Source organism: Ambystoma mexicanum, chromosome 5q, assembly GCF_040938575.1.
Source record: "Ambystoma mexicanum isolate Mex_15411 chromosome 5q, UKY_AmexF1_1, whole genome shotgun sequence".
NCBI classification, from domain to species: domain Eukaryota; kingdom Metazoa; phylum Chordata; class Amphibia; order Caudata; family Ambystomatidae; genus Ambystoma; species Ambystoma mexicanum.
Window position 1 is genome coordinate 403,053,077 of NC_090933.1, and position 24,615 is coordinate 403,077,691.

Genomic DNA, 24,615 nt, shown 5'->3' on the forward strand with positions numbered 1-24,615 from the left:
TGAAGGTTTTTCTGCCATCTGTACAAGGAAAGAATGTCCTGATAATGACGGACAACACAGTGGCCATGCATTACCTCAACAAAAGAGGAGGCGTGGGATCACTACCACTGTGCAGAGAGGCGATGCAGCTCTGGTTTTGGGCAATCCAAGAAGGAATCTCTCTATCGGCAGTTCACCTAGCCGGAGAGAAGAACTTGACAGCGGATGCTCTGAGCAGGCAGAGCACAGTCTCCCACGAGTGGGAACTAGCTCAGGAAGTCCTTCAAGAGATCTTCGCCCTTTGGGGAACCCCTCAGGTGGATCTGTTCGCCACAAGCACCAACAGAAAGTGCGATCTGTTCTGTTCAAGGGAATTTCCCCCGAGAGGAGCTCTGGGAGACGCGTTCGTAGTGGACTGGGAGTTTCCACTCCTGTACGCGTTTCCACCAGTCCCTGTCATTCCTCAAATGATCAGGAGGTTGAGAAGATTCCGGAAGACCATGATCCTAATTGCCCTCGATTGGGCCAGGAGAACGTGGTACCTGGACCTTCTAGACTTGTCCATCTGCCCTCCAATTCGACTTCCACTCAGAGAGAATCTGCTCTCACAGAAGGGAGGTCAGGTTCTCCATCCAGACATCAAAACCCTCAACCTTCACGCTTGGCTTCTGAAAGGCTGAGGTACAAGGATTGGGACCTCCCTGATGACGTTATGGAGGTGTTGCTTTAGGCAAGAAGGCCAGCAACAAAATCATTATACCGCTGCCGTTGGAACAGATTTTGCAGCTGGTGTAGAGAAGAGAATATCGAGCCCTTTTCATGTGGTACACCAACAGTGTTATCCTTTCTACTCTACTTGGCAAATTCAGGCCTTCAAGTTGGCACTATCAAGGGCTATCTCGCAGCGCTATCCATCTTTAAGCGCACTGCGGAAGAACCATCCTATTTCAAGTTACCCTTGGTAATACAGTTTCTAAAGAGGTTAACTAACGTTTATCCCCCAAGACCATTCCAGGTTCCCCTATGGGATTTAAATTTAGTCCTAATTTTCCTGATGGGCTCACCTTTCGAACCACTCCACTCTTGTTCGTTAAGGTTTCTTACCCTTAAGACTGTTTTATTAGTAGCACTTACATCTGCTAGAAGGGTGAGCGAGTTACAAGCTCTTTCTTGTAAACCCCCTCATACAATCTTTCACAAAGACAAAGTTGTCCTGCAAGTGAAGCCTAATTTCCTCCCAAAGGTGGTTTCTGAATTTCATATCACACAGAAGATTGCCCTTCCATCTTTCTATCCTCCTCCCCATCCGGGGAAAGAGGAAGAGAGGTTACACAGGCTGGACCCAAGAAGGGCTTTAAGTTTTCACATTAGTAGACTGGCTAGGATAAGACAAGCAGACCACCTGTTTGTAGGCTATGCAGGTCACAAGCTGGGACTACCGATAACTAAGCAGACCATTTCCAGATGGATTATTTTAGCCATTTTGGAATGTTATAAACTGGCAGGAAAAGAGCCCCCTGAAAATCTTAGGGCTCATTCGACCAGAGGTATCGCAGCTTCATCGGCCCTCAAGAGGAGTGCCGGTTCGAGACATATGTGCGGCTGCCACATGGTCGTCCGTCCATACCTTTACACGGTTTTACAACTTGGATTCCTCCTCCGGTCAGGAAACTAGGTTTGGAAGGGCAGTATTGCACTCTATTCATCAATAAGAGGAAGCATGAAGTCAGTACTCCCACCTCCAATAACAGAATACTGCTATGGGAGCCTATCTAAGATAAGGAATACGTCGGAGGACACAATCCCTGCGAAGAACAAGTTACTTCTTACCTTGTAACGTTCTTTCGATGGGATGTTCCTCCGACGTATTCCTTATCGACCCTCCCATCCATCCCCTCAGTACTACTTCCCTTGTTGTTGCAGCTTACGCTCCTTCAGGGTGATTAGTCTAGTCCAGAAAGAATTATTGTGGGCTGCAAAACGGAACTGAGCAACGACGCTGCGCGCGGCCTTTATAGGCAGGATGACGTCGACGTCGATACGGCGGCTGCCGAGGGACGTCTACGCGCAGAGCCCTCTAGAGAGAAAACATTTCCGAGGCCAGCAAAGCTGGAAAGAGATATCTAAGATAAGGAATACGTCGGAGGAACATCCCATTGAAACAACGTTACAAGGTAAGAAGTAACTTCTTCTTAAGGATACTTGGTATCTCTCCCAAAACTCTATAGTCTGAGAGATTGGCACACATCACCTTCAGTGGAGTGCCAAAGGGATACCTAGTATCCCCCTTCTCTCTGCTCCTTTGACTTTTTAGTGGTGGCAGTGGATGTGTTGTACCGACTATTGTGTATTTTTTATACCGCTGGCTATGTCAATAGCCCCGGTAGTGCACAATAGGGCTACCCAAGTACCAACTTGGGGCTTCCCTTCTTTTTTTGCCATTACTAGCTTGGTGGTTGGTTGTTTTTGTTAGCCCTTCTACCATTCTGGGAGGGGGAGGTCAGTGTGTGTGTTTTGCCTTTGGCAGGAACCCCTGGGTATCCCCTCCTAGGCTCCAGAGTGTCTGTGCAGGCAGTAAGTAGGTGAGGAGTTTTCCACGGCCTTATTCTTTGTCTGCCAGAGTGCATGAATAGGTCCAGCTCCCACAGGGGGTCTGGTTGTCCTGATTGGACAGCCAAACGCCTCTTTCTGTAAAATGCTGAGAAAGATTGCAGAGCAGTGGGTGCTGGAACTGTATAAAAGTTGAAACTTCTGGAGTGAAAAGCAAGTCGATGGCTGGAAACCGAAGAAGACGACCAGAGACGCCTGCAGACCCTTTGCAATGCCGTGAAGCGACCACTGCTGTCCTGACCCTGTTTTCTATGTGACAGAGGAGCTCCTAAGAGGATGACTCCTTGCCTTTGGCTGGTGGGAACAACCAGTCCCACGACAAACTTTGAAACAAGCCATCTCCGGAGGGCGTAGGAGCTTCCAGAGCTACTGAACCCCAGTACCAGGAGACCTGCTGCTCATTTCAAGCCATTTCATCCAAATCTTTGCTGAACCCGAAAGGACACTCCAGAGATTTAATCCAACTCGCCCAGACCCCATCACCAGAGTGTGGGACTGCAGGAAGCAAAGAGATTGACCGGGCAATCCGTGTCCTTAGTTGGTGCTGCAGAAAAGGTTCTGAAACCGCAGAGTGAACCAAGAAGTTGCGAAAGTGGTGCCACAGGTCCTCCCTCGAGACTGCTGCTGAGAGATCCCGTCCATTGTCCTGCCTTCAGTCACCAGACCAAGGAATGCAGAGGTCTGGTCCAGAGCTGCAACATCGCAGAGCTTACCTGATTCCAATAAGTCACTGTAGAGCGTTGGAGTTCATGTAGAGGTGTCCAGGGCAACCACCTCTTACCCTAGATCCAAGCTGCTGCTGGTGTCCAATTTCGAGTCCTTCTGAAGGTCTCCCTCGTTATTTGTTAAATGGCTGCTTCAATAACTCTATACACTGGAAGAAATCCACAGAACTCTTCGTAATTCGCTGCTTGTTAAGACTTCAAGTCCTCTCCGAAATGCCTTTTGCTAGGGTTGCGTTTTTGGACTTAAAAGACTTACTGTAACTATTTCAATCCAGCGATACACCCTGGTCTCAACCTAGTATGCAGCGCACATCTGAAATGCTTATTTTGTTATATATGTAGGTTCAATATTTGAGAGATACACTACTCCTATTGCACCCCTTTTTCAAATACCCCGGGTCACAGTGGACCAGGAACTACGCTGGTTGGTAAAGGTAATATTTATTTATTTAAAATTCAAGGAAATCATACTTTTTAATATATGGGGCAGCAATCATCAATGTGGTTACAATAACAATAGGAATGTAGGTATGGCACTTAAATTAACCCTTTAGCAACACAGAAAACACCAGGGAATAGACACTTTTTAATTTTTAGAACGATAGCACTGAAGTTAGGATTTCCTCCTGCAATAGTCCTCAACCCACAAATAATCAATTCTAAATAGATATAAGGAAGCAGCAGGTCATCGGGAATGAGGAACAAGAAACAAAATTTGAATCCAACCTTCCCTCCCCAAACAAGAGAGAAAAACGGATTTGAAACCCTTGCAATGTTAAAATGACATTCAGAAATGGCTGAATAAAACGATGAATGTGAGCAAAAATCCTTAAATGGGTACAATTCTCTACGGGAGCCACATTGGTAAGTTACAGGCAATCATAAGCAATAGATTGAGCAAAAGCATACAATTCGAAAATGAATGGAAGGTTTAAAACAATTGATAGTAAAAATAACACATGTAAAAAAATGCTCATTCCCACCTGAAATTAACCAAACTGTTTTTGAGAACTGATTTGGAGTGCGGTTTTTTAGTTGGGGTGTAGCTATATATCTTGGGTACAATCAGGAGGTGAAATTAAGTCTCTAGCTATTCAACTGAGGGAGATATGCAATGTAGAATAAGAGGCGTTTTTAGAAAAATCGGGGAGTGAAAACAGAAATGAAATTCAGTTTGGACAAGAACAGTTTTACTCTATACTAGAGCATTCAGGCTAGAATACCAAAGAGTGTCACAGTAAGCTCTAGGGTTGATTCAAGAATTCAACCGCAGTTCCCCAGCGCCCGCCCTGGCGGAACCAGTCCAATCACTCGAAATAGGATTGATGGTTTAGGATTTAAATTACAAGAATTACTAAATAAATGGCGCTTGCACTAGAAATCAATGACCGGGTTGCAATAAGGATTCTGACAATGTTACAAGTTAAGGTGAGGATAGGACAAGACAAGGCAAGGTATGCTATGGTTTTCTATGGTTCCTATTGATGCTCACAGTCCACTTAGTTTGGATTTTGGACAGTCGGCGCTCTGGATCACCACACAGATCTGGTCTAACACAGGGCAGCCGGACAAAATCAGCAGGCATGGACTGGATACCGGATAGCACTTCTGGTTACTGGATACTACAGATCAGCTGGATGACAAGTTTGCATTTAGTGAGCAGCAAGCCAGGTTAAATTCAGGATGATTTCCCAAAACACCACAGCTTCTCTTTGGTTATTGGATTCATCTAAAATTGAGGCCTAGCTGAAGCAGGATCAGCAAGGTTTGGCCTTGTGGTTGGGATAAGATTCTGGGAGGGGGAGGTCAGTGTGTGTGTTTTGCCTTTGGCAGGAACCCCTGGGTATCCCCTCCTAGGCTCCAGAGTGTCTGTGCAGGCAGTAAGTAGGTGAGGAGTTTTCCACGGCCTTATTCTTTGTCTGCCAGAGTGCATGAATAGGTCCAGCTCCCACAGGGGGTCTGGTTGTCCTGATTGGACAGCCAAACGCCTCTTTCTGTAAAATGCTGAGAAAGATTGCAGAGCAGTGGGTGCTGGAACTGTATAAAAGTTGAAACTTCTGGAGTGAAAAGCAAGTCGATGGCTGGAAACCGAAGAAGACGACCAGAGACGCCTGCAGACCCTTTGCAATGCCGTGAAGCGACCACTGCTGTCCTGACCCTGTTTTCTATGTGACAGAGGAGCTCCTAAGAGGACGACTCCTTGCCTTTGGCTGGTGGGAACAACCAGTCCCACGACAAACTTTGAAACAAGCCATCTCCGGAGGGCGTAGGAGCTTCCAGAGCTACTGAACCCCAGTACCAGGAGACCTGCTGCTCATTTCAAGCCATTTCATCCAAATCTTTGCTGAACCCGAAAGGACACTCCAGAGATTTAATCCAACTCGCCCAGACCCCATCACCAGAGTGTGGGACTGCAGGAAGCAAAGAGATTGACCGGGCAATCCGTGTCCTTAGTTGGTGCTGCAGAAAAGGTTCTGAAACCGCAGAGTGAACCAAGAAGTTGCGAAAGTGGTGCCACAGGTCCTCCCTCGAGACTGCTGCTGAGAGATCCCGTCCATTGTCCTGCCTTCAGTCACCAGACCAAGGAATGCAGAGGTCTGGTCCAGAGCTGCAACATCGCAGAGCTTACCTGATTCCAATAAGTCACTGTAGAGCGTTGGAGTTCATGTAGAGGTGTCCAGGGCAACCACCTCTTACCCTAGATCCAAGCTGCTGCTGGTGTCCAATTTCGAGTCCTTCTGAAGGTCTCCCTCGTTATTTGTTAAATGGCTGCTTCAATAACTCTATACACTGGAAGAAATCCACAGAACTCTTCGTAATTCGCTGCTTGTTAAGACTTCAAGTCCTCTCCGAAATGCCTTTTGCTAGGGTTGCGTTTTTGGACTTAAAAGACTTACTGTAACTATTTCAATTCAGCGATACACCCTGGTCTCAACCTAGTATGCAGCGCACATCTGAAATGCTTATTTTGTTATATATGTAGGTTCAATATTTGAGAGATACACTACTCCTATTGCACCCCTTTTTCAAATACCCCGGGTCACAGTGGACCAGGAACTACGCTGGTTGGTAAAGGTAATATTTATTTATTTAAAATTCAAGGAAATCATACTTTTTAATATATGGGGCAGCAATCATCAATGTGGTTACAATAACAATAGGAATGTAGGTATGGCACTTAAATTAACCCTTTAGCAACACAGAAAACACCAGGGAATAGACACTTTTTAATTTTTAGAACGATAGCACTGAAGTTAGGATTTCCTCCTGCAATAGTCCTCAACCCACAAATAATCAATTCTAAATAGATATAAGGAAGCAGCAGGTCATCGGGAATGAGGAACAAGAAACAAAATTTGAATCCAACCTTCCCTCCCCAAACAAGAGAGAAAAACGGATTTGAAACCCTTGCAATGTTAAAATGACATTCAGAAATGGCTGAATAAAACGATGAATGTGAGCAAAAATCCTTAAATGGGTACAATTCTCTACGGGAGCCACATTGGTAAGTTACAGGCAATCATAAGCAATAGATTGAGCAAAAGCATACAATTCGAAAATGAATGGAAGGTTTAAAACAATTGATAGTAAAAATAACACATGTAAAAAAATGCTCATTCCCACCTGAAATTAACCAAACTGTTTTTGAGAACTGATTTGGAGTGCGGTTTTTTAGTTGGGGTGTAGCTATATATCTTGGGTACAATCAGGAGGTGAAATTAAGTCTCTAGCTATTCAACTGAGGGAGATATGCAATGTAGAATAAGAGGCGTTTTTAGAAAAATCGGGGAGTGAAAACAGAAATGAAATTCAGTTTGGACAAGAACAGTTTTACTCTATACTAGAGCATTCAGGCTAGAATACCAAAGAGTGTCACAGTAAGCTCTAGGGTTGATTCAAGAATTCAACCGCAGTTCCCCAGCGCCCGCCCTGGCGGAACCAGTCCAATCACTCGAAATAGGATTGATGGTTTAGGATTTAAATTACAAGAATTACTAAATAAATGGCGCTTGCACTAGAAATCAATGACCGGGTTGCAATAAGGATTCTGACAATGTTACAAGTTAAGGTGAGGATAGGACAAGACAAGGCAAGGTATGCTATGGTTTTCTATGGTTCCTATTGATGCTCACAGTCCACTTAGTTTGGATTTTGGACAGTCGGCGCTCTGGATCACCACACAGATCTGGTCTAACACAGGGCAGCCGGACAAAATCAGCAGGCATGGACTGGATACCGGATAGCACTTCTGGTTACTGGATACTACAGATCAGCTGGATGACAAGTTTGCATTTAGTGAGCAGCAAGCCAGGTTAAATTCAGGATGATTTCCCAAAACACCACAGCTTCTCTTTGGTTATTGGATTCATCTAAAATTGAGGCCTAGCTGAAGCAGGATCAGCAAGGTTTGGCCTTGTGGTTGGGATAAGATTCTAGATGAATAATTGCAAGAAGACTGGAACAGACAGGACGCCGGGCAGGAAATCGGGAATCAGTCCGGAATTGGTGTGTCCTGAGTGCTAGTCAAGGGTCCTTATTTATAATGCCAGATGACATCATTTCAGTATGACAGGGGCAGGATTCACTACCCATGTCCCTAACAATAGTATTGGGCAAGGGCATAGTCTCTGCCTTGCTCACAATTGGTTGGATATCAGTAAAGCGTCATATTTGTGAGGTAGTTTTTATAGTATCTAGACACTCCCACATTTACTTTACTGAAAATCTAATTTTGCCACAAACAGATATTTATGCAGTTGCAACCTCTTAGTAACTCAGATACACAGGTTACCTATTTTGTGCAGCACGGATTCGGCCAAACCTCCAGTCTGTGCAACCTTGTTTCACATTTCTGAAACATTTTGGTAATTTTACACATTAAAGATTTGGCCCACAATTCCCTAATTTTATACATTGATGTGAATTGTCCTCAGGGATGTATGTACAAAATTTGACATTTGCAACATGGATGCTTTTCTGGTAATACAACATATATCACCATTTCTGTCCAGAGTGTGTCACAACATTCTACCAAGGTTTCAAACGCAGCCCACAATTCCACTTTTACGCTGTGAACATTTCCACATTTTTACCAATTTTGACAGCTGAGATACAAGTCTTTTTAAAGTTCTTTATAAGATAGTCTTAAGACAAATGGGAGTCATTGTCTGTCATTTTTTTCTTCCCGGCTGACACCAACTGGCAGTTTCTTCCAAGCAGGATGGGGGGGGGGGCGCCTCTCTCTTAACTGAAGGTTTTATTGCCCTTCACACTTCCTTACCCTGGGAGCTCCATTGTCCGTGGGCTCAATAGGGATAAGTCTGTCCCACCCTGTAATTATCAGGGAGTTGCCAGGAGCGAGAGAGAGCGAGACTCAGATCCTCCAAGCAGAAAATCTATTTTTCAACTTGCAACTCCAGCACCCTGGTTTTAAAAAGCCTTCATTTATGCTCTTAAATCCAGAATTGAAGCAAGCCTATTGCATTAAATAATCCATGTTATACAGTCTCAACAGCAACAAACCTTTCCCATTGCTAGGTAATGCAAGCTTTCATTCAGTAATTTACTTTTTAAATAGACTATTTTTTTCTGTAGTTTTGCAAAGGTCCGTTTTTTTACACGTGGTACAGCCTGACATTTCTTTAATACACTTTTGGGCAGCTCACTCGATTTCCACAATGTCCTTGCAGCTAAAGTCATTTTTCTTTGAATGCATGAGTTTTATCTAAACACTGGTATATGAAACTTACCAGACTCAGATAGTTAAAGTTCTTTTGAAGACAGCTAATATTTGATACATTGTGGAGAAACACATGCACTTTCCTGTGCAAGTAAAAGCAGAGTTCTTGGTTACTTTTTCAAAGTTACTTTTGACAGGGGCTATCATTCAGGAATTGGGCCCGGTTTTGCTGAGATACAATGGATGATCATGGGCATTGCCAAGCCTTTTTCACAGTGGTTTCATAAGGTCTGGATGAGTTTAGCGCCAAACCACACTCTTAAAGGTTGAAAAAGGTGTCATTTTAAAGGGAATTTTGGGAGGTTTCAGCAAGGCAATGTTGCCTAGTTTCACTTACTTCCCTGTATATGTTTCAGAGGGACACTGTCACGCTCCTGCAGTGTGTCCCTTGTTTCACCCCACCTGAAATGTGTGGCAGGGTGATGCAGCAATTTATTTTGGTGGTTGTCAAAATGCAATTTGGAGGTCCTGGCGCACACAGGAGCCAGCGTGGCCATTTTGCCGTTTCTAGTACCAATGCAGCACAGTGATGTGGGGCAATGCGTTGAGTGGGTCAATATATCCCACATTACTAGGCGAAGAAACCATCTATAGAACCTTGAACTAAGCTTATGTTGCACTAACTAACCATTTTCCTCCCTTTAAGTGACTTAAGTGCAGATTAAACTTACTACCGTATAAACCGTTGAAAACCACACGAGTGCGCAAAAACCGATAATACAATAATGGTCTTTTCCCTTTCTAACGTTGCTACAAATGTAACTGTGAACAAACATAAACGTGAAAGTGCCTTTTGAAGTGTATTATGAAGTATCCTAAGTGTTCTAGTATAAACGTCTGAAGTATTTAAGGTGATTCTGGTGTGAATATATAATATATACTTGTTATATAACTATATGTGCAAGTGCTTCTTTGTTGTGCCTGTCTAGCTAAGATTCATTGTACTTACCTACAGCTCACATCTCCCTCTTAAGATAAGCCTGACTGCTCTGCCACTCTACCAAGGTCCTGAGCTAGTACAGACTGATACTAAGAGTTGGATCTACAAACCACTGTGATAGCTTACTAAAGTCTTACTGCCTGTAGGACCTTAGGAAAACTCCCCAAACAGCTTGTACAACTGTGTCAATGTTATAAGTTATCATTGGAACAAAGTATCTATGGCATATTTTAGCATTGGTTAACTAAGTTCTTTAAACCTAATTGTGTTTCCCACATCCCTAAGTTAGGCTAGTTTACCTGTAAGATGCCAATGCATCTTTCCCAGTAAAACAGTAGGTTGGAAATGATTGCTGCTCTTTTACAAAGTCCTAGATGTTTTGAATTGAATGTTGCTTGGTTTTAATTTCATTCAAATTTTAAACTGATTCCTTAATTAAAGTTTTTGTTTTTCAGGGAAGTGCTAATTTGGATATCCAGAATGTTAACCAACAGACCGCGCTGCATCTTGCTGTTGAACGCCAGCATACACAGATAGTTAGAGTAAGATTTCTTTTATACAATTAACTTGGAAACTGCAATCCACATTTAGAGCACAAAAAATGTCCACTAATGAGTACAAAGAATGATCCTCTTCAAGATTTCTATTAGGTGGTGAATCAGTTTGTGGTATTGGGGCAAAATAACTTAATTCTGTAAAACGAAGAAAAACACGGATCGATTTAGAATTAGAAAGACCACTCTGTGACTGCACAGAGCAGTCTTTATGAATCGAACTGTCAGCCCCTACCGCACACGATTACACGCAGGGGCTGACGGGCAGGGCCAGGCCGGAAGACATACGGCAGAAACGGGTAAGTGCGTTTGTTTTAGTGGGGGAGGGTGTGTTTGTGTGTGTGTGTGTGTGCATGTGCATGTGTGTTGTGCTGGAATGGACGTGGTGGGTGGGGGAAAAGGGGGGTTTGATTAAGAAAAAAACAAGCGTGAAGGGATCACCTTGCAAGAGGGGGTAGGAGGGGGGTCATATTTTAGCATTTTAAAGCCGACACACAAACAGCAGAAAAGATCTGTCTTGTTTTCTGTCTTTAAAATGCAGGTATAGGACATTGAACTCTTTATGTAGCATGCTATTTCTAGGAGATTACATCTTTAACTTGCCAATTAAATATACATTCACACGGGATGCATGTGGTGGTGTATTCTGCGTGTGAATTTTCTGTTTGATAAAGTTTATTTGCTTTATATTTAGGGTATCGGTTGCTGTATATTGAATAGTATTTTGTAGTTCGGTGGGATTGGGTCCTCCGACGTATTCCATATCTATGACAGGTAATGTCCACAGCTGTGCTGCTTCGGAAAATCTTCGGCGTCTGCGTCGATGACGTCGATGCGCCATCCCTGAGGACCTCTTCCGACGGCCGACGTCACCCGATGTGATAAGTAGGACGCACGACGCCCGTAGCCTCCGTTCCGTTTTTTCCGTGAACGTGTTCGCTTCGTGAATCTCAGTACGCCTCGACTCTTTGGAGTTTGCTGTATTCTTCTAGGTTCGTTGAACCCGTTCAGTTTTTGTGAGGACCCGTTTGTGGCGATGTCTACTTCGTCTTCAACCCTGTGTCCGGGCTTCAAGAAATGCGGGGACTGTGGGTCCAAGATGTCGGTCACGGACTCGCACGACACCTGCCTCTGGTGCCTCGTGGAGGCCCATGATACGGACGACTGTGTCGACTGCCAGTCGCTCACGGCCAAGGCCTTGCGGGAATGCAAGAAGCTGTCGTTAGGTCGGGTGTCTAAGCCCCAGAAGTCGAGGTCTACGGGGCTTTCGACGGATGACTCGAGAGGCGACTCTCCGCGTCATCGTCGGAGGTCCAGTGGGTCTCCTTCCAGGAGTTGGTCTCGCCACTCCTCCGCCTCTTCGAGGCATTCCAGGAAGCGCTGGCATCGGTCGCCTTCCCCGTCCTCTTCCGAGGACTCCGCCCCTCGGCGTGTCACTTATCCCACCATGCAAGCGAAACCGGAGGAATGGGCTTCCTTCGGGAAGCAGATGTTAGCGATGCTTGAATCGCAGGGCACCGGTCCGTCCGCGCCTCAGAGTGGGGTCGGTCGGCACCGGTCGAGAGACACCGATCGTACGCCTTCGGGCTCGGGTGGTCAGCACGGCTCGCGGGAAAGGTCCTGCTCAGACAAGGGTAGCCGTTCTCGCCATGCCCGTTCCAGGTCCCGGTCCTCGATGTGCTCGAGACCGCGTGATCCTGTGCCGTCTTCGAAGAAGACGTCGACGCCTGTGGTGCTGAGGTCGTCGACGATTTCTCTCGAGGCTCCGCCTCCGAGGGGGTAGTCGACGCTGTCGGCGCCTAGGTCGTTGAGAGACACCCTCGGCGCGCCGGCTTCGAGGCCTGTGTCGACGCCATCGATGCTGGCGGCGCTGCAGCTGACGCCAATTCGCTCAAAGTCGACGCAGTTTATTTTGGCGCCGACTAGTTGGCCACCCTCGACGCCTTTTTGAGGCGGTGGTGTCGGAGGGGTCCCGTGGCACGGGGCTAGCCCCTAGAAAGGCTCTGGCTAAGGTCAGGCATAGCTTTGGTCCCCAGGTGTCTTCCTCTCACCGCCTGGAGTACATTTCAGAGGGTGATGAAGGCTCTGATGAAGGCTTGGTTCCGGTTACGGTACCAGATGAGCTTCTCTCGGGCCATAGCCAGTCGAGAGACACACTCGGAGCTCCGGCTTCGAGGCCTGTGTCGACGCCGTCGACGCTGGCGGCGGCGCTACAGCTGACGCCGATTCGCTTGACGCCGTTTCTTTCGGCGCCGACTCGTTCGGCGCCCTCGAGGCCTTTCGAGGCGAGGGGCCCCGTGGCACGGGGTTAGCCCCTAGAAAGGCTCTGGCTAAGGTCAGGCATAGCTTTGGTCCCCAGGTGTCTTCCTCTCACCGCCTGGAGTACATTTCAGAGGGTGATGAAGGCTTGGTTTCGGTTACGGTACCAGATGAGCTTCTCTCGGGCCATAGCCAGCTTGATGACCTGAGGCAGTCACTGCATGATGCCAGTGGACTGGACACCTCTCCGGAGGTGGAATTTTGTAGGCTGGAGCCTGGCATTCATGCCTATTCTTCATACCGGCGCCTTGTGTCTCGGGTCACCGAGTACTTGGGATGGTCAGCTCCCCCAGGGGAGTTCGTTCAGGATGATCTCACGGACATCCTTGATCTTGGTCCCCCCCACTGGCCCAGTACTGCCGTTTCATATGGCTCTGCAGAGAAGGGTGGCAGCGGCTTGGACTGCTCCGGAGAGTCTCCCGGCAGTGGGCAAGTCTTTGTCGCGAAAATACCATCCAGCCAGTAGCGACCCCTGCTACTTGTCCAGGCACCCCACTCCGGAGAGTTTGGTGGTGCAGGCGGCTACGGCCCCGGCAAAGCAGGCGTCGTATCCTACCATCCCTCCGGATAGGGACGACAAATGTTTTGACGGCTGGGCGAAGAAAGTGTTTTCTTCAGGGGGTATGGCGCTTCGGGCGGCCAACTCCATATGTGCCTTGTCTCGTTTCACACACACACTGTGGAACTGTGTTGCATTAGCGGCTGAACAAATTCCTGAATGGGACGAACGGGATGGTTTCCTTGCTATGGTTCAGGATGGCAAGGATGCCATGTGTGAGGCCGTTCAGTCGGGTTTGGATATGGCAGATTGTGTCAGCCGGTCCATGGCGGCAAGCACCGTAATACGCAGGATTGCGTGGTTGCGGAATTCGGGGTTCGCTCCTGATGTGCCGTCCCGGCTCCTCAACATGCCCTTTGACGGTGAACATCTTTTTGGCAGCAAGGCTGATGAGAGCCTTGAGAGGTTGCAGACCTCCAAAGCTGCATCAAAGTAGTTGGGTGCTGCAGTTCGACAACCTCTGCCTTTTCGTCCTAGGGGACAGCAATGGATGGGAGGTTCCTTTCGCTATTACTCATCCTTCAGTAAAGCGAGAAGAGCTAGCAGTCAAAGAGGCCACCGCAAGAGTGCCAGAGGTGGAAAACAGGGTACTCTAGGTGCCAAGGCCGCTCGGGCAGTTGCCTCTTTGCCCTCAGGCAACGCCGCAGCCGCTACCACTCAGTCATGAGGCCAGGTCCCATGGTTCGTCGGTTGGGGGAAGGCTGGCGCAGCATCTTTAGAGTGGTGTGCCATTACTTCAGATGTGTGGGTTGTGGAGGTCATAACCCACGGCTACTGTCTTCCCTTTCGGTGGAGGCCTCACGACAATCCCCCTGGGAACCTCTCTTTGAAGAGTCCGGATCCGCTCCTTGCGCAGGAAATTCAAGCCCTGCTGGAGAAAGGCGCCATAGAACTGGTGCCTGTAGCGGAGAGGAACAAGGGATGGTATTCCCCTTATTTTTTTAATTCGAAGAAAGACGGGGGATTGAGACCCATCATGGACTTGCGCGGTTTGAACAAACTCCTCAGGAAGGACAAGTTCAAGATGGTTACTCTCTCTCAAGTCCTCCAGGCCCTTCAACTTCAGGATTGGTTGGTGTCTCTCGACCTCAAGGACGCTTACTTACATGTGCCGATCCATTCCATGTGCCGATCCATCCCAAGCACAAGAAGTACCTGAGGTTCGCGGTTGGTGACTCGCATTTTCAGTTTCGGGACCTGCCGTTCGGATTGACCTCCGCCCCGAGGGTTTTCACCAAGCTCATGGTGGTTGTGGCAGCGTATCTCAGGAAAGGGGGGAGGGGATTCACATCTATCCCTACCTGGACGATTGGTTGATCAGGGGGAGCTCTCCCGAGCAAGTCCTGGATCGTCTGTCCGTCACCTGCCACTCCCTTCACAAGCTGGGCTTCTCCCTCAATTTAAAGAAGTCCCATTTGACACCAACCCAGCGGCTCCAGTACATCGGAGCAGTGCTCGACACATCCCTGGGGCAGTGTTTTCCTCCCCAGGTGAGGGCTCTTCACATTCAGCAGATGGTGCACAAGTTTCAACTTGCCCAGAATCTACCAGCGTCCGAGTTCTTGAGACTGCTCGGCCTCATGGCGTCCTGCATTCTTCTGGTGCCAGAGGCTCGTCTGCGGATGAGATGTTTGCAGTGGGCACTCAAGCTCCAGTGGTCTCAGTCCTCCGGCAGGCTGTCGGACCTTGTTCAGGTACCGCCCTCGGTTGCCCAGGACCTTCTGTGGTGGGCTGTCGAAGGCAATCTGATGAAGGGGGCCCCATTTTGGCTGCCCTGGCCAGAGGTGACGATCGTGACGGACGCATCCCTCACGGGATGGGGAGCTCATGCCAACGAGTTGACAGTCAGCGGTTGTTGGTCTCCGTCGGAGTCCAGACTCCATATCAATCTGTTGGAGCCGAGGGCCGTCAGGCTTGCCCTGAAGGCTTTTCTGCCGACTGTGCGAGGAAAGTGTCCTGATTCTAACGGACAACACGGTGGCCATGCACTACCTCAACAAAAAGGGGGGTGGCAGGGTCACTTCCTCTGTTCAGGGAGGCGATGCAGCTCGAGTTCTGGGCCATCCAGCAGGAAGTTTTGATCTCGGCTGTTCATCTGGCCGGAGACTACAACGAGACAGCGGACGCTCTGAGCAGGCAGAGCACAATCTCTCACGAGTGGGAGCTGGCTCAGGAGATTCTCCTGGAGATCTTCGCCCTTTGGGGGACCCCTCAAGTGGATCTCTTCACCTCCAGTGTCAACCGGAAGTGCGAAATGTTCGGCTCGCGGGAATTTCCTCCAAAAGGAGCCTTAGGAGACGCGTTTGTGGTGGAGTGGTCATTCCCACTGCTGTACGCGTTTCCTCCAGTCCCCGTCATCCCGCAAGTACTGCAGAGGTTACGGAGGTTTGGTTCCCGGATGATCCTCATTGCTCCGGCGTGGGCCCGGAGGACGTGGTACCCGGACCTTCTCGACTTGTCCATCTGCCCTCCACGTCATCTTCCCTACCGAGACGATCTGCTCTCATGGGAGGGGCAGTCAGGTTCTCCATCCAGAGGTCAGATCCCTCAACCTTCATGCTTGGCTTCTGAAAGGTTGAGGTATAAGGATTGGGACCTCCCTGAAGACGTGATGGAGGTGTTGCTCTCGGCCAGGCGGCCGGCAACAAAGTCTCTGTACCGTTGCCGTTGGAGAAAGTTCTGCGACTGGTGCAGAGTTAAGAATGTGGATCCTTTGGAGTGTGACATTCCCATGGTTCTGTCTTTTTTGCTTTCCTTGGCCCACAGGGGCTTGCAAGTGGGGACCATTAAAGGTTACCTGGCGGCGATGTCCATATTTAAGCGCTCGTCGAAGAATGTTCCTATTTTAAGATTCCTTTAATTTCTCAGTTTTTGAAAGGGCTCACTAATGTGTTTCCTCCGTCACCTTTTCTGGTGCCTGGTTGGGATTTGAACCTTGTTAAGTTTCTTATGGGTGTTCCGTTTGAGCCTTTGCATTCTTGCCCTTTGAGACTGTTAACTCTGAAAACTGTGTTTTTGGTTGCGGTTACTTCCGCTCGCAAAGTGAGTGAGTTACAGGCACTTTCAGTTAAGCCACCCTTCACTGTGTTTCATAAGTACAGGGTTGTCCTTCGAGTTCGTCCTTCCTTTCTTCCGAAGGTGGTTTCGGAATTTCATTTGAGCCAGGTTGTTCTTCCGGCGTTCTATCCTCCTCCACATCCTGGTAGGAAGAGGAGAGGCTCTATAGGCTTGATCCTAGGAGAGCGTTGAGCTTTTATATTTCGCGCATGTCCCGGGTCAGAGTGGACGATCAACTTTTCATTGGTTACGCTGGAAAGTGTTTGGGACAAGCTGTGACGAAACAAACTTTCTCGTCGGATTATTTTGGCCATCTCCGAGTGTTACCGCTTGGCGGGTAGCGACCCTCCGGCTGGCTTGAGGGCCCATTCTACCAGGGGAGTGGCTGCGTCTACTGCCCTGCAAAGGGGTTTTCCTATTTGTGTTCCTGGGCTTCAGTACATACTTTTGTAAGTCACTACTCCCTCGATTCCACCCGAGGGCAGGATCTGGCCTTTGGTAAGCAGTCCTTTATTCCGCAATTTGATTGGGCATGCTAAATTTGTGTTCTAAATTCTTTTCCCACCTCCTTGCTTGGTACTGCTTTGGGAGTCTGTCATAGATATGGAATACGTCGGAGGACCCAATCCCCTTGAAGAACAAGTTACTTTCTTACCTGGTAACGTTCTTTCGATGGGATGGTCTGACGACGTATTCCATATCGCTCCCTCCCTACCTTCCCCGCTGCAGAATTTCTTTTGCGATTGCAGCTTGCGTTCCACAAGGCCTTTTGTGTCTGACTGGCAGAAAACTGGTGGCACACGTTCTGGGGGAAAAAAACTACAACTGAGGCTATGGGCATCGTGCGTCCTACTTATCACATCGGGTGACGTTGGCCGTCGGAGGAGGTCCTCTGGGGACGGCGCATCGACGTCATCGACCCAGGACGCAGACGCCGAAGATTTTCCGAAGCAGCACAGCTGTGGACATTACCTGTCATAGATATGGAATATGTCGTCGGACCATCCCATCGAAAGAACGTTACCAGGTAAGAAAGTAACTTGTTCTCATTGTTGTGAAAGATTATTTTTGCTGCTTTTCTCCCTTAGACTTCTATGGGGGATACCCCTTCTTTTTGCCTCGTTTAGAATCCTCTCCTGACTTCTTTGGCGGTTACTTCCTTGGTCCTTTTGCTCATTCTTCTGGGGAAACTGGTTATCACCACTTGGAGTCTATGGCCTTTATTCACAGAGCGTTTTCCAGTGGGGTTGTGCCGTTATAAAATGCTTCTGTGAATTAGGGCCCAATCTCAGTGCCTTTCTTGTACTGTTGGAATTGCACACATCACCCCGAAGTTCGCTTATGATATTTTGTCAAATTAACCAAAAAGCTATTAGAGAAGGATATAAGGGTAAAATGTCCCTAGGATGAGTTAGTGGCAGCAGATATGATTCTACTGTGTTTTATAATTTTTACTCGTGCACTTTTGCATTTACTGCAGATGGCTACTAAAAGTGTCTCCAACCCCAAGATGGCAGTGCCACAAGGGTTTTGCTCGTCATTTGGCCATGTTCTTTGGCCTTCTGTCTGCCTTTTCAGGTCAGGAAATGCATATAGGGAATGCCCTTTTCCAGGGAAAGCTGCTGCTTGTTAGAGGCTTGATGTGGAGGCTGGGACTGTCTGATCCCAGTACACAACCTAGCAATTGAATGTCTATTTCTGGGCAGGTGTTGTGGCCAGTGGCTATCCATGATTGGATAGCCACTGCCAGTTTGGATGGTGCAGATCTTTACCATTGGTGTACCTGGGTGAGCTCTATGTTAGAAAGATTTATCATTTATATGCTTCATCCCCTCTCCTAGTGAGACCCCTAGCACTTTTTGCTGGACTTCTGGACCTTTTTCTTTAAATCCTGAATGAGCGGAGCCTTTTTTCCCTCATTCATTCTTGTGGGCCCTGTCTTTCGGAACTCTTCTTTGTATTCTACCTGTACTATGGAGTCTGTCTGCTCCATAGCTCTTAAAGGCATCTGCTTTTTACTACTGCAGCACACGGCTCCTTATTCGCAGTGTTGCTGGGGACCCTTAGGTGTCTGGGCAGGCAGCAAGTGGGGGAGGAGTTTTCTACCCCCCCCCCCCCAACCCCCGCCCCTGTCCTTTGTCTGAATGCCTGAATAGGACCTGCTCACATAGGGGTCTGGATGTCATGATTGGTCAGCCAAATGCCCGTTTCTGCAAAATTCTGAGAGCGATTGCAGAGGAGTGTGTGGTGGAACTGTACAAAATGCGAGGCTTCAAGAGTGAAAAGCAAGTTGACCACTGGAAGCTTAAGTAACTGAAGACGACCAGAGATGCCTGCAGTCCCTTTGCAACACCATGAAGCAACCACTGCTGCTGTTACCCTGTTTTCTATGCGACAGAGGAGCTCTGAAGGGTACAACTCAATCAATTTGGTTGGTGGGAAAGACCATTCCCTAGATGAACTTTGAATGGTGCCATCTCCTGAGGTCCTATGAGTTTCCAGAGCTGCGGCACTCCAATGCCTGCAGACCTGCTGCCCATTTTGAGTGAATCGTCATGGAAAGGCTGAATCCATCCAAATCTTTGCTGAATCCATAAGTACATTCCAGAGATCCGATCCAACTCGCCAGGTCCCTCTCACCAGAGTGTGGGACTGCAGGAAGGGAAGAAGATTGACTGGACGTTCGTGTCCTTTGTTGGTGCTGCAGAAAAGGTGCCAAATGAACCAAGAAGTTGTTGAAAGTGGTGCCACACGTCCTCCCTCGAGACTGCTGCTGAGATATTCCGTCCATTATCCTGCCTTCAGTCATCAGACCAAGGAATCCAGAGGTCGGGTCCAGAGCTGCAACATTGCGGGGCATCCAGCACAAACCTTTTTTTCTAACCGATCGTACTGTAAGGAAAAAGGTATTGCTTAGCCGATTCCAAGAAGTCGCTCCAGAGCGTTGGAGTCCACCTAGAGGTGTCCAGGGTCACCCCTTCTTAACTCCGACTCAAGTCACTGTTTGTGTCCCTACATCAAGTCCTTTACAAGGTCACCCTTGTTAGTTGGTAACTTGCTGCTTCTATAACACTAGAGACTGGAAGAAATCGACAGGAGCTTTTCGTGTTCTGCTGCTTGTCAAGATTTTGAGCCGTCTCCGAACCGCCTTCAGCTACGGTTGCGTTTTTTGGACTTAAAAGACTTGCTATGCTAAGAAACCTTCTCTCAAACCTTGAGCCAGGCTAATGTTACACTAGCTAATTAGGGAAGCTGTTTGTGTTGATTTTAAAGATTTCTGTCTATTTCACTGCATCTGACTACTAAACTGTTAATTGGTTCATATGAATTTCTATTTCTCCTAAGGGTGAGTGTGTATATGTTTTCTGATGCTTGTTAATCTGCTTAGAGTCACATGCTGTGCATATGGTCCGACATCCAGTGATAAGCGCAGAGTATTGCATCTCGTCTTTCAGGGACCGAAAGAAGACGTTGGCATAGACGTGTCTGTAACACTATCCCTATCGTGACGTGTGTAGTACCCAAAATCCCTCACACGCCGGGGTCCCTCAGATTGTTTTTTTCCGCCAAGATAACTGGTCGCCCCCTATAGCGGAGCTCTTACTAGAGACATTGTTTATCTTTAACGAATTGTCGGTTTATTCCCCGTTAAGTCACTTCGCCTTTACCTACATCTTCGATGAAGACTACGGGGGAACCGTCTACGGCTGTGGATTTCGGCGCCTAAGATCCGGCGCCCGGATTGTCCACGTGGTCGGGCCCTATGGGCGACCTATACAGTAGGGAGAGTGGGGTTGGGGTGGCCATATTGTTTAATATGTCTTTCCTCCTTTCCCCTCTTTTCCCTTTCGGTCTGGTCATCCTTCCCCTTTGCTATGGAAAGGACTCCTTTTACATTCTGCCCTAAGTGTAGGGTCCGATATCCTTGGAAGGACGAACACAGGACGTGTAACGCCTGTCTCCCCCTAGAGCACGAAGAGAAGCAGTGTGCGGCGTGTAAACTCCTACGGCCCAAGACCCTTAAGCGCTGTGTAAAGCGGTGGGCCGCGTACGGTATGTCACGCATGGAGCCCCCCCCGCCACACCAGCCGAAAGTGACGGGGGTACTTCGGATGACCAAACGTCCAACATAGATGTTATAGACCTTGAGGCGGACACTTCTAGATTCGCCATGCCCGTCCCCGACCCTTCCAGGCTCGACTCTGGTCTTGTACAGGGACCAGGGACCACACCCGGCGACAGGGGCGTACAAGCGCATTGCACTGAGCACACAACCCCTGCGCCGATTTCGACACCTTCGCTCTGATCCAAGGCCTTCCCCGCAGTCGCAGCAGCGCATGGCGACTGGGCAATCAAAACAAACCAAGGGCGCTACTCCAAAACCTACACGTGTCGAAAGTCGGGAGCCCAACGCTTTGACGAGTTCCAAGGCTTCAGTAGGCCCGAAAACTACGGCTAGGCCTCTACCTGGAAACCCGTCCACTAAGCCTCCTGGTGGCGCGAACTGTTTTTCTACTGCCAGCAAATCATCGGAGCCTTTGTCTCACGACGATTCGGCGACTATCCAAAGTAGCATCGGAAGAATCGCAGTGGCGGTGGGCCTTATTCCGCTGAAGGTTATGGGTCTAAGATTTCAGCGGATTGGATTCCCCGATTCCGATGAGGTTTACGTAGATGGCAAAGAGCCTCTCTCAGACACCCTTCGAGGTTCCCGTCGACGCCAAGGTGCGGAGAATGTCACTTCTCACGCATGCCCGTTTGGGTCCTCTAAATGGACTACAGAAAAATTTGAGGGTTGTATTGATCGGCTGGAGCGGATTATCAGTTCTTCTGATCATCCGCCCCCTAAAAGGGCTCGGGTAGACCCTAACCCCCAAATTCAAGTAGATCAGTTTCAGGTTTTCCAACAAGAAGACGTGATCTCTATGGATACTTAGAGACATCTATAATGAGGAAGAAGAAGCTTCTTTTCTCAAACTGAGGAGGATCAACAGGATACGACAAACAACTGGGAGGAAAACCAGCAGGAAGGTCAAGACCCTTACACAAAGCAAGATCAGGATTCTGATATTTTGTGTTTGGACTCTCCTCCGTCCACCCCGGCTCGCCAGGCCTCCCCTTTGGATGACCAAATGGCTTTCAACTCCATGTTGAAAAAAGCAGTAGAATTCTTCACAATTGCCACTCAGGAGGCGGTTTCCGGAGCAGGATTTCGTGGAGGATATTAAGGAAAAACCTCTGTCGAGTCAATCCATCCCCCTCCTTAACTCTGTTAAGAGATGGGTAGCTCCCTCATTGGTCACACCTGCTCAGACACGGGAAGTGAACCCGAGAGTCGAAACGTTATTTCGGCATTCTCCTACCGACCCTCTGTATATCAAAGGGAATGCCATCCCAGACTCCCTGGTAGTGACTACTACCCGGAAGAGGGCAGGGGTACCCCTTGCCACGGGAGAATCACCACCGGACAAGGAGTCTAAAAGGTTATATGCCCTGGCAAACGTGTCACATCAGCGGCTGCATACACCATTCGAGTTGCTAATAATACTACGTTATTAGCAAGCTATGCTGATGCCCAATGGAACTTACTCCAAGAAGGCCTCCAGGAGGTTCCTGAACCCGCCAGAACAAAGCTTCTCGCCATTGTTTCAGAGGGAAGACAGGTTAACCAGAATGTGGTGAAGAACACCCTGGACACTGCAGAAACAGCAGGCAGGTCTCTTGCACAAGGTACTCTTCTGAAAAGACACGCATGGCTGCATACATCAGGCTTCAGACCTGAGGCTTGGGCCTCCCTCATTAATAAACCCATTGAGGAGACTAACCTCTTTGGGAAAGCAGTGGATGAAGCGTTGGAGACGGCCAAGAAGGAGCACGAGACTATAAGGTCTTTGCACCAGATTACAAAGAAACCCTCCTCCCAGAGGGGTAATAATTCTCGGCGGTCCTTTCGAGGACAAGCCCGTGCCGGTCAGAACTACGGCACGGGTAACTCCAACACAAATCAAGCATCCGGAAGCCCTACTTATTACCCCTCAAGGTGTCAAACGCAGCAAAGGTAGAGGTAGAGGCAGAGGCCCCAATCCCAGAGGAGCCACAGCCTCTGGTCAGAAATGACCACCAAGTCCAAGTCCCCTCCCATGTCTCCCTGGTCGGGGGGCGATTAACATCTTTTCTCAAGGCATGGGAGGGGATAATTTCCGGCCAGTGGGTCTTAATGACGGTCGCCCACGGTTATTGCGTGGAATTCGCCTGACCTCCACAGTTCAGACCGCCGCGCTCATGGCGCCTTTCACCGGACCATCTGGAAATCCTGATCCAAGAGGTGGAAGCACTGCTGGAAAGGACGCCATAGAAGCCGTCCCTATTCTTCAGGTAAACAAGGGTATATATTCAGTGTACTTCCTTGTACCCAAAAAGGATCTCACCATGCGTCCTGTTCTGGATCTGCGCCCAGCGAACAAGTTTATAAAACCCCAGAAGTTTTGCATGGCAAACCGTGCAGGAAGTGATCCCATTGCTGAAACAGGGGGCCTTCATGGCAACATTGGACATGAAAGATGCATACTTACATATTTCAATGTTGCCAGCGCACAGAAAATGCCTAAGGTTCATGATCCAGGACAGACACTACCAATTCAAAGTACTCCCCTTCGGCATCGCCTCGGCGCCAAGGGTGTTTACCAAAGTCCTTGCAGTGGCAGTGGCATACCTGCGCAGACTATCAGTCCCAGTTTACCTTTACCTCGACGACTGGCTCATTACGGGGGACTTGTTCGACGTTTGTCTTTCGAACACCCAAAAAACAGTAGATCTCCTCTTCAGCCTGGGTTTTTCAATCAACGAGAAGAAATCCATCTTAATTCCCAGCCAGGTAAAACAATTTCTGGGAGCGCTGATTCGGACGGAAGACGGCCTTGTCTTCCGCTCCAGCGAGAGGGTTCAGAACATGCTCTCAGATTCCTCAATATGTAGCCAGTTGGGAGGTGACGGTATGCAAAGCAATGTGTTTTCTAGGGATGATCGTGTCATGTATATACTTTGTTCCCCACGCGCGGCTGCGCATGCGTCCCATGCAAGCGTGGCTCAACAGCTAGTGGTGTCAGGCCAGTGGACAATGGGAAGATCTGTTAGTTGTCTCGTCAGCCCTCGTTCTCTCTCTGCAGTGATGGTCAAGAGAAAATCTCTTGAAAGGGAAGACCTTCACCACCCCTGCAGTGGAGGCCACTCTCACGACAGACGCAACTCTCACGGGGTGGGGGGGGGAATCACCTGCTTCAGCAGACAGCAAACAGAGTGTGGTCCCCTCAAGTAGCGTCCAACCATATAAACTTACTGGAACTACTAGCGGTGTTCAAAGCATTGAAAGCCTTTCAGGTGCAACTGCAAGGGAAGACGGTGCTGATCCTAACCGACAGCACTACAGCAATGTATTACCTAAACAAACAGGGGGCACTCACTCTCCGGGGCTATCCAAGCTGTCCCAAAACATTTGGATATGGGCTCTCAAACACAGGTTGTTTTTGTTGTCTCAACATGTTCCAGGGGAACTCAATCTTCTGGAAGAAGAATACGAATGGCGACTGCACGAAGACATTGTGTCCAATGTCTTCGCAGAATGGGATTTCCCAGAGATCGACCTGTTCACTACTCAGGAGAACGCCCAATGCCAAGACTACGCCTCCAGGTACCCCCAGAACCGATCCAAGGGGAACAGTCTCTGGATAACTTGGTCGGGGAAATTTGTCTATGCTGCCCCTCCCCCGCCCCCCAACTCCCTTTCTCAACAAGATAGTGCACAAGGTGCACCAGGAAGCAGTCACCATGATATTGGTGGCCCCCATGTGGGCCCGCCAACCCTGGTTCGCTCACCTGATGGAAATGTCCCTCCCCCCACCAGTCAAGCTGCCCTGCCCATACAACATGTTGTCTCAGGACAGGGGGGATACCCTACACCCATGCTCACAAACTCTGCACTTAGCAGCCGGGCTCCTGAGATCATAGAGTTTGGACACCTGCAACTCCCTCAGAGATGCATGGACATACTCGGGGAAGCGAGAAAGCCCAATACACGTTATTGCTATGCCAGCAAATGGAAACGTTTTGTCATCTGGTGCACTTCCAAGGGCATC

The 24,615-nt window shown here is 48.5% G+C and overlaps 1 protein-coding gene across 2 annotated transcripts in view; it reads left to right on the forward strand.

Annotated features, from left to right (window-relative positions):
* Positions 1 to 24,615, forward strand: part of MIB1 (MIB E3 ubiquitin protein ligase 1) — an 863,979-nt gene that overhangs the window by 645,448 nt on the left and 193,916 nt on the right. For both annotated transcript variants that reach the window (XM_069620891.1, XM_069620890.1), the window contains exon 14: positions 10,450 to 10,536. In XM_069620891.1, coding sequence (XP_069476992.1) covers positions 10,450 to 10,536 — 87 coding nt within the window. The remainder of the gene's footprint in view (positions 1 to 10,449; positions 10,537 to 24,615) is intronic.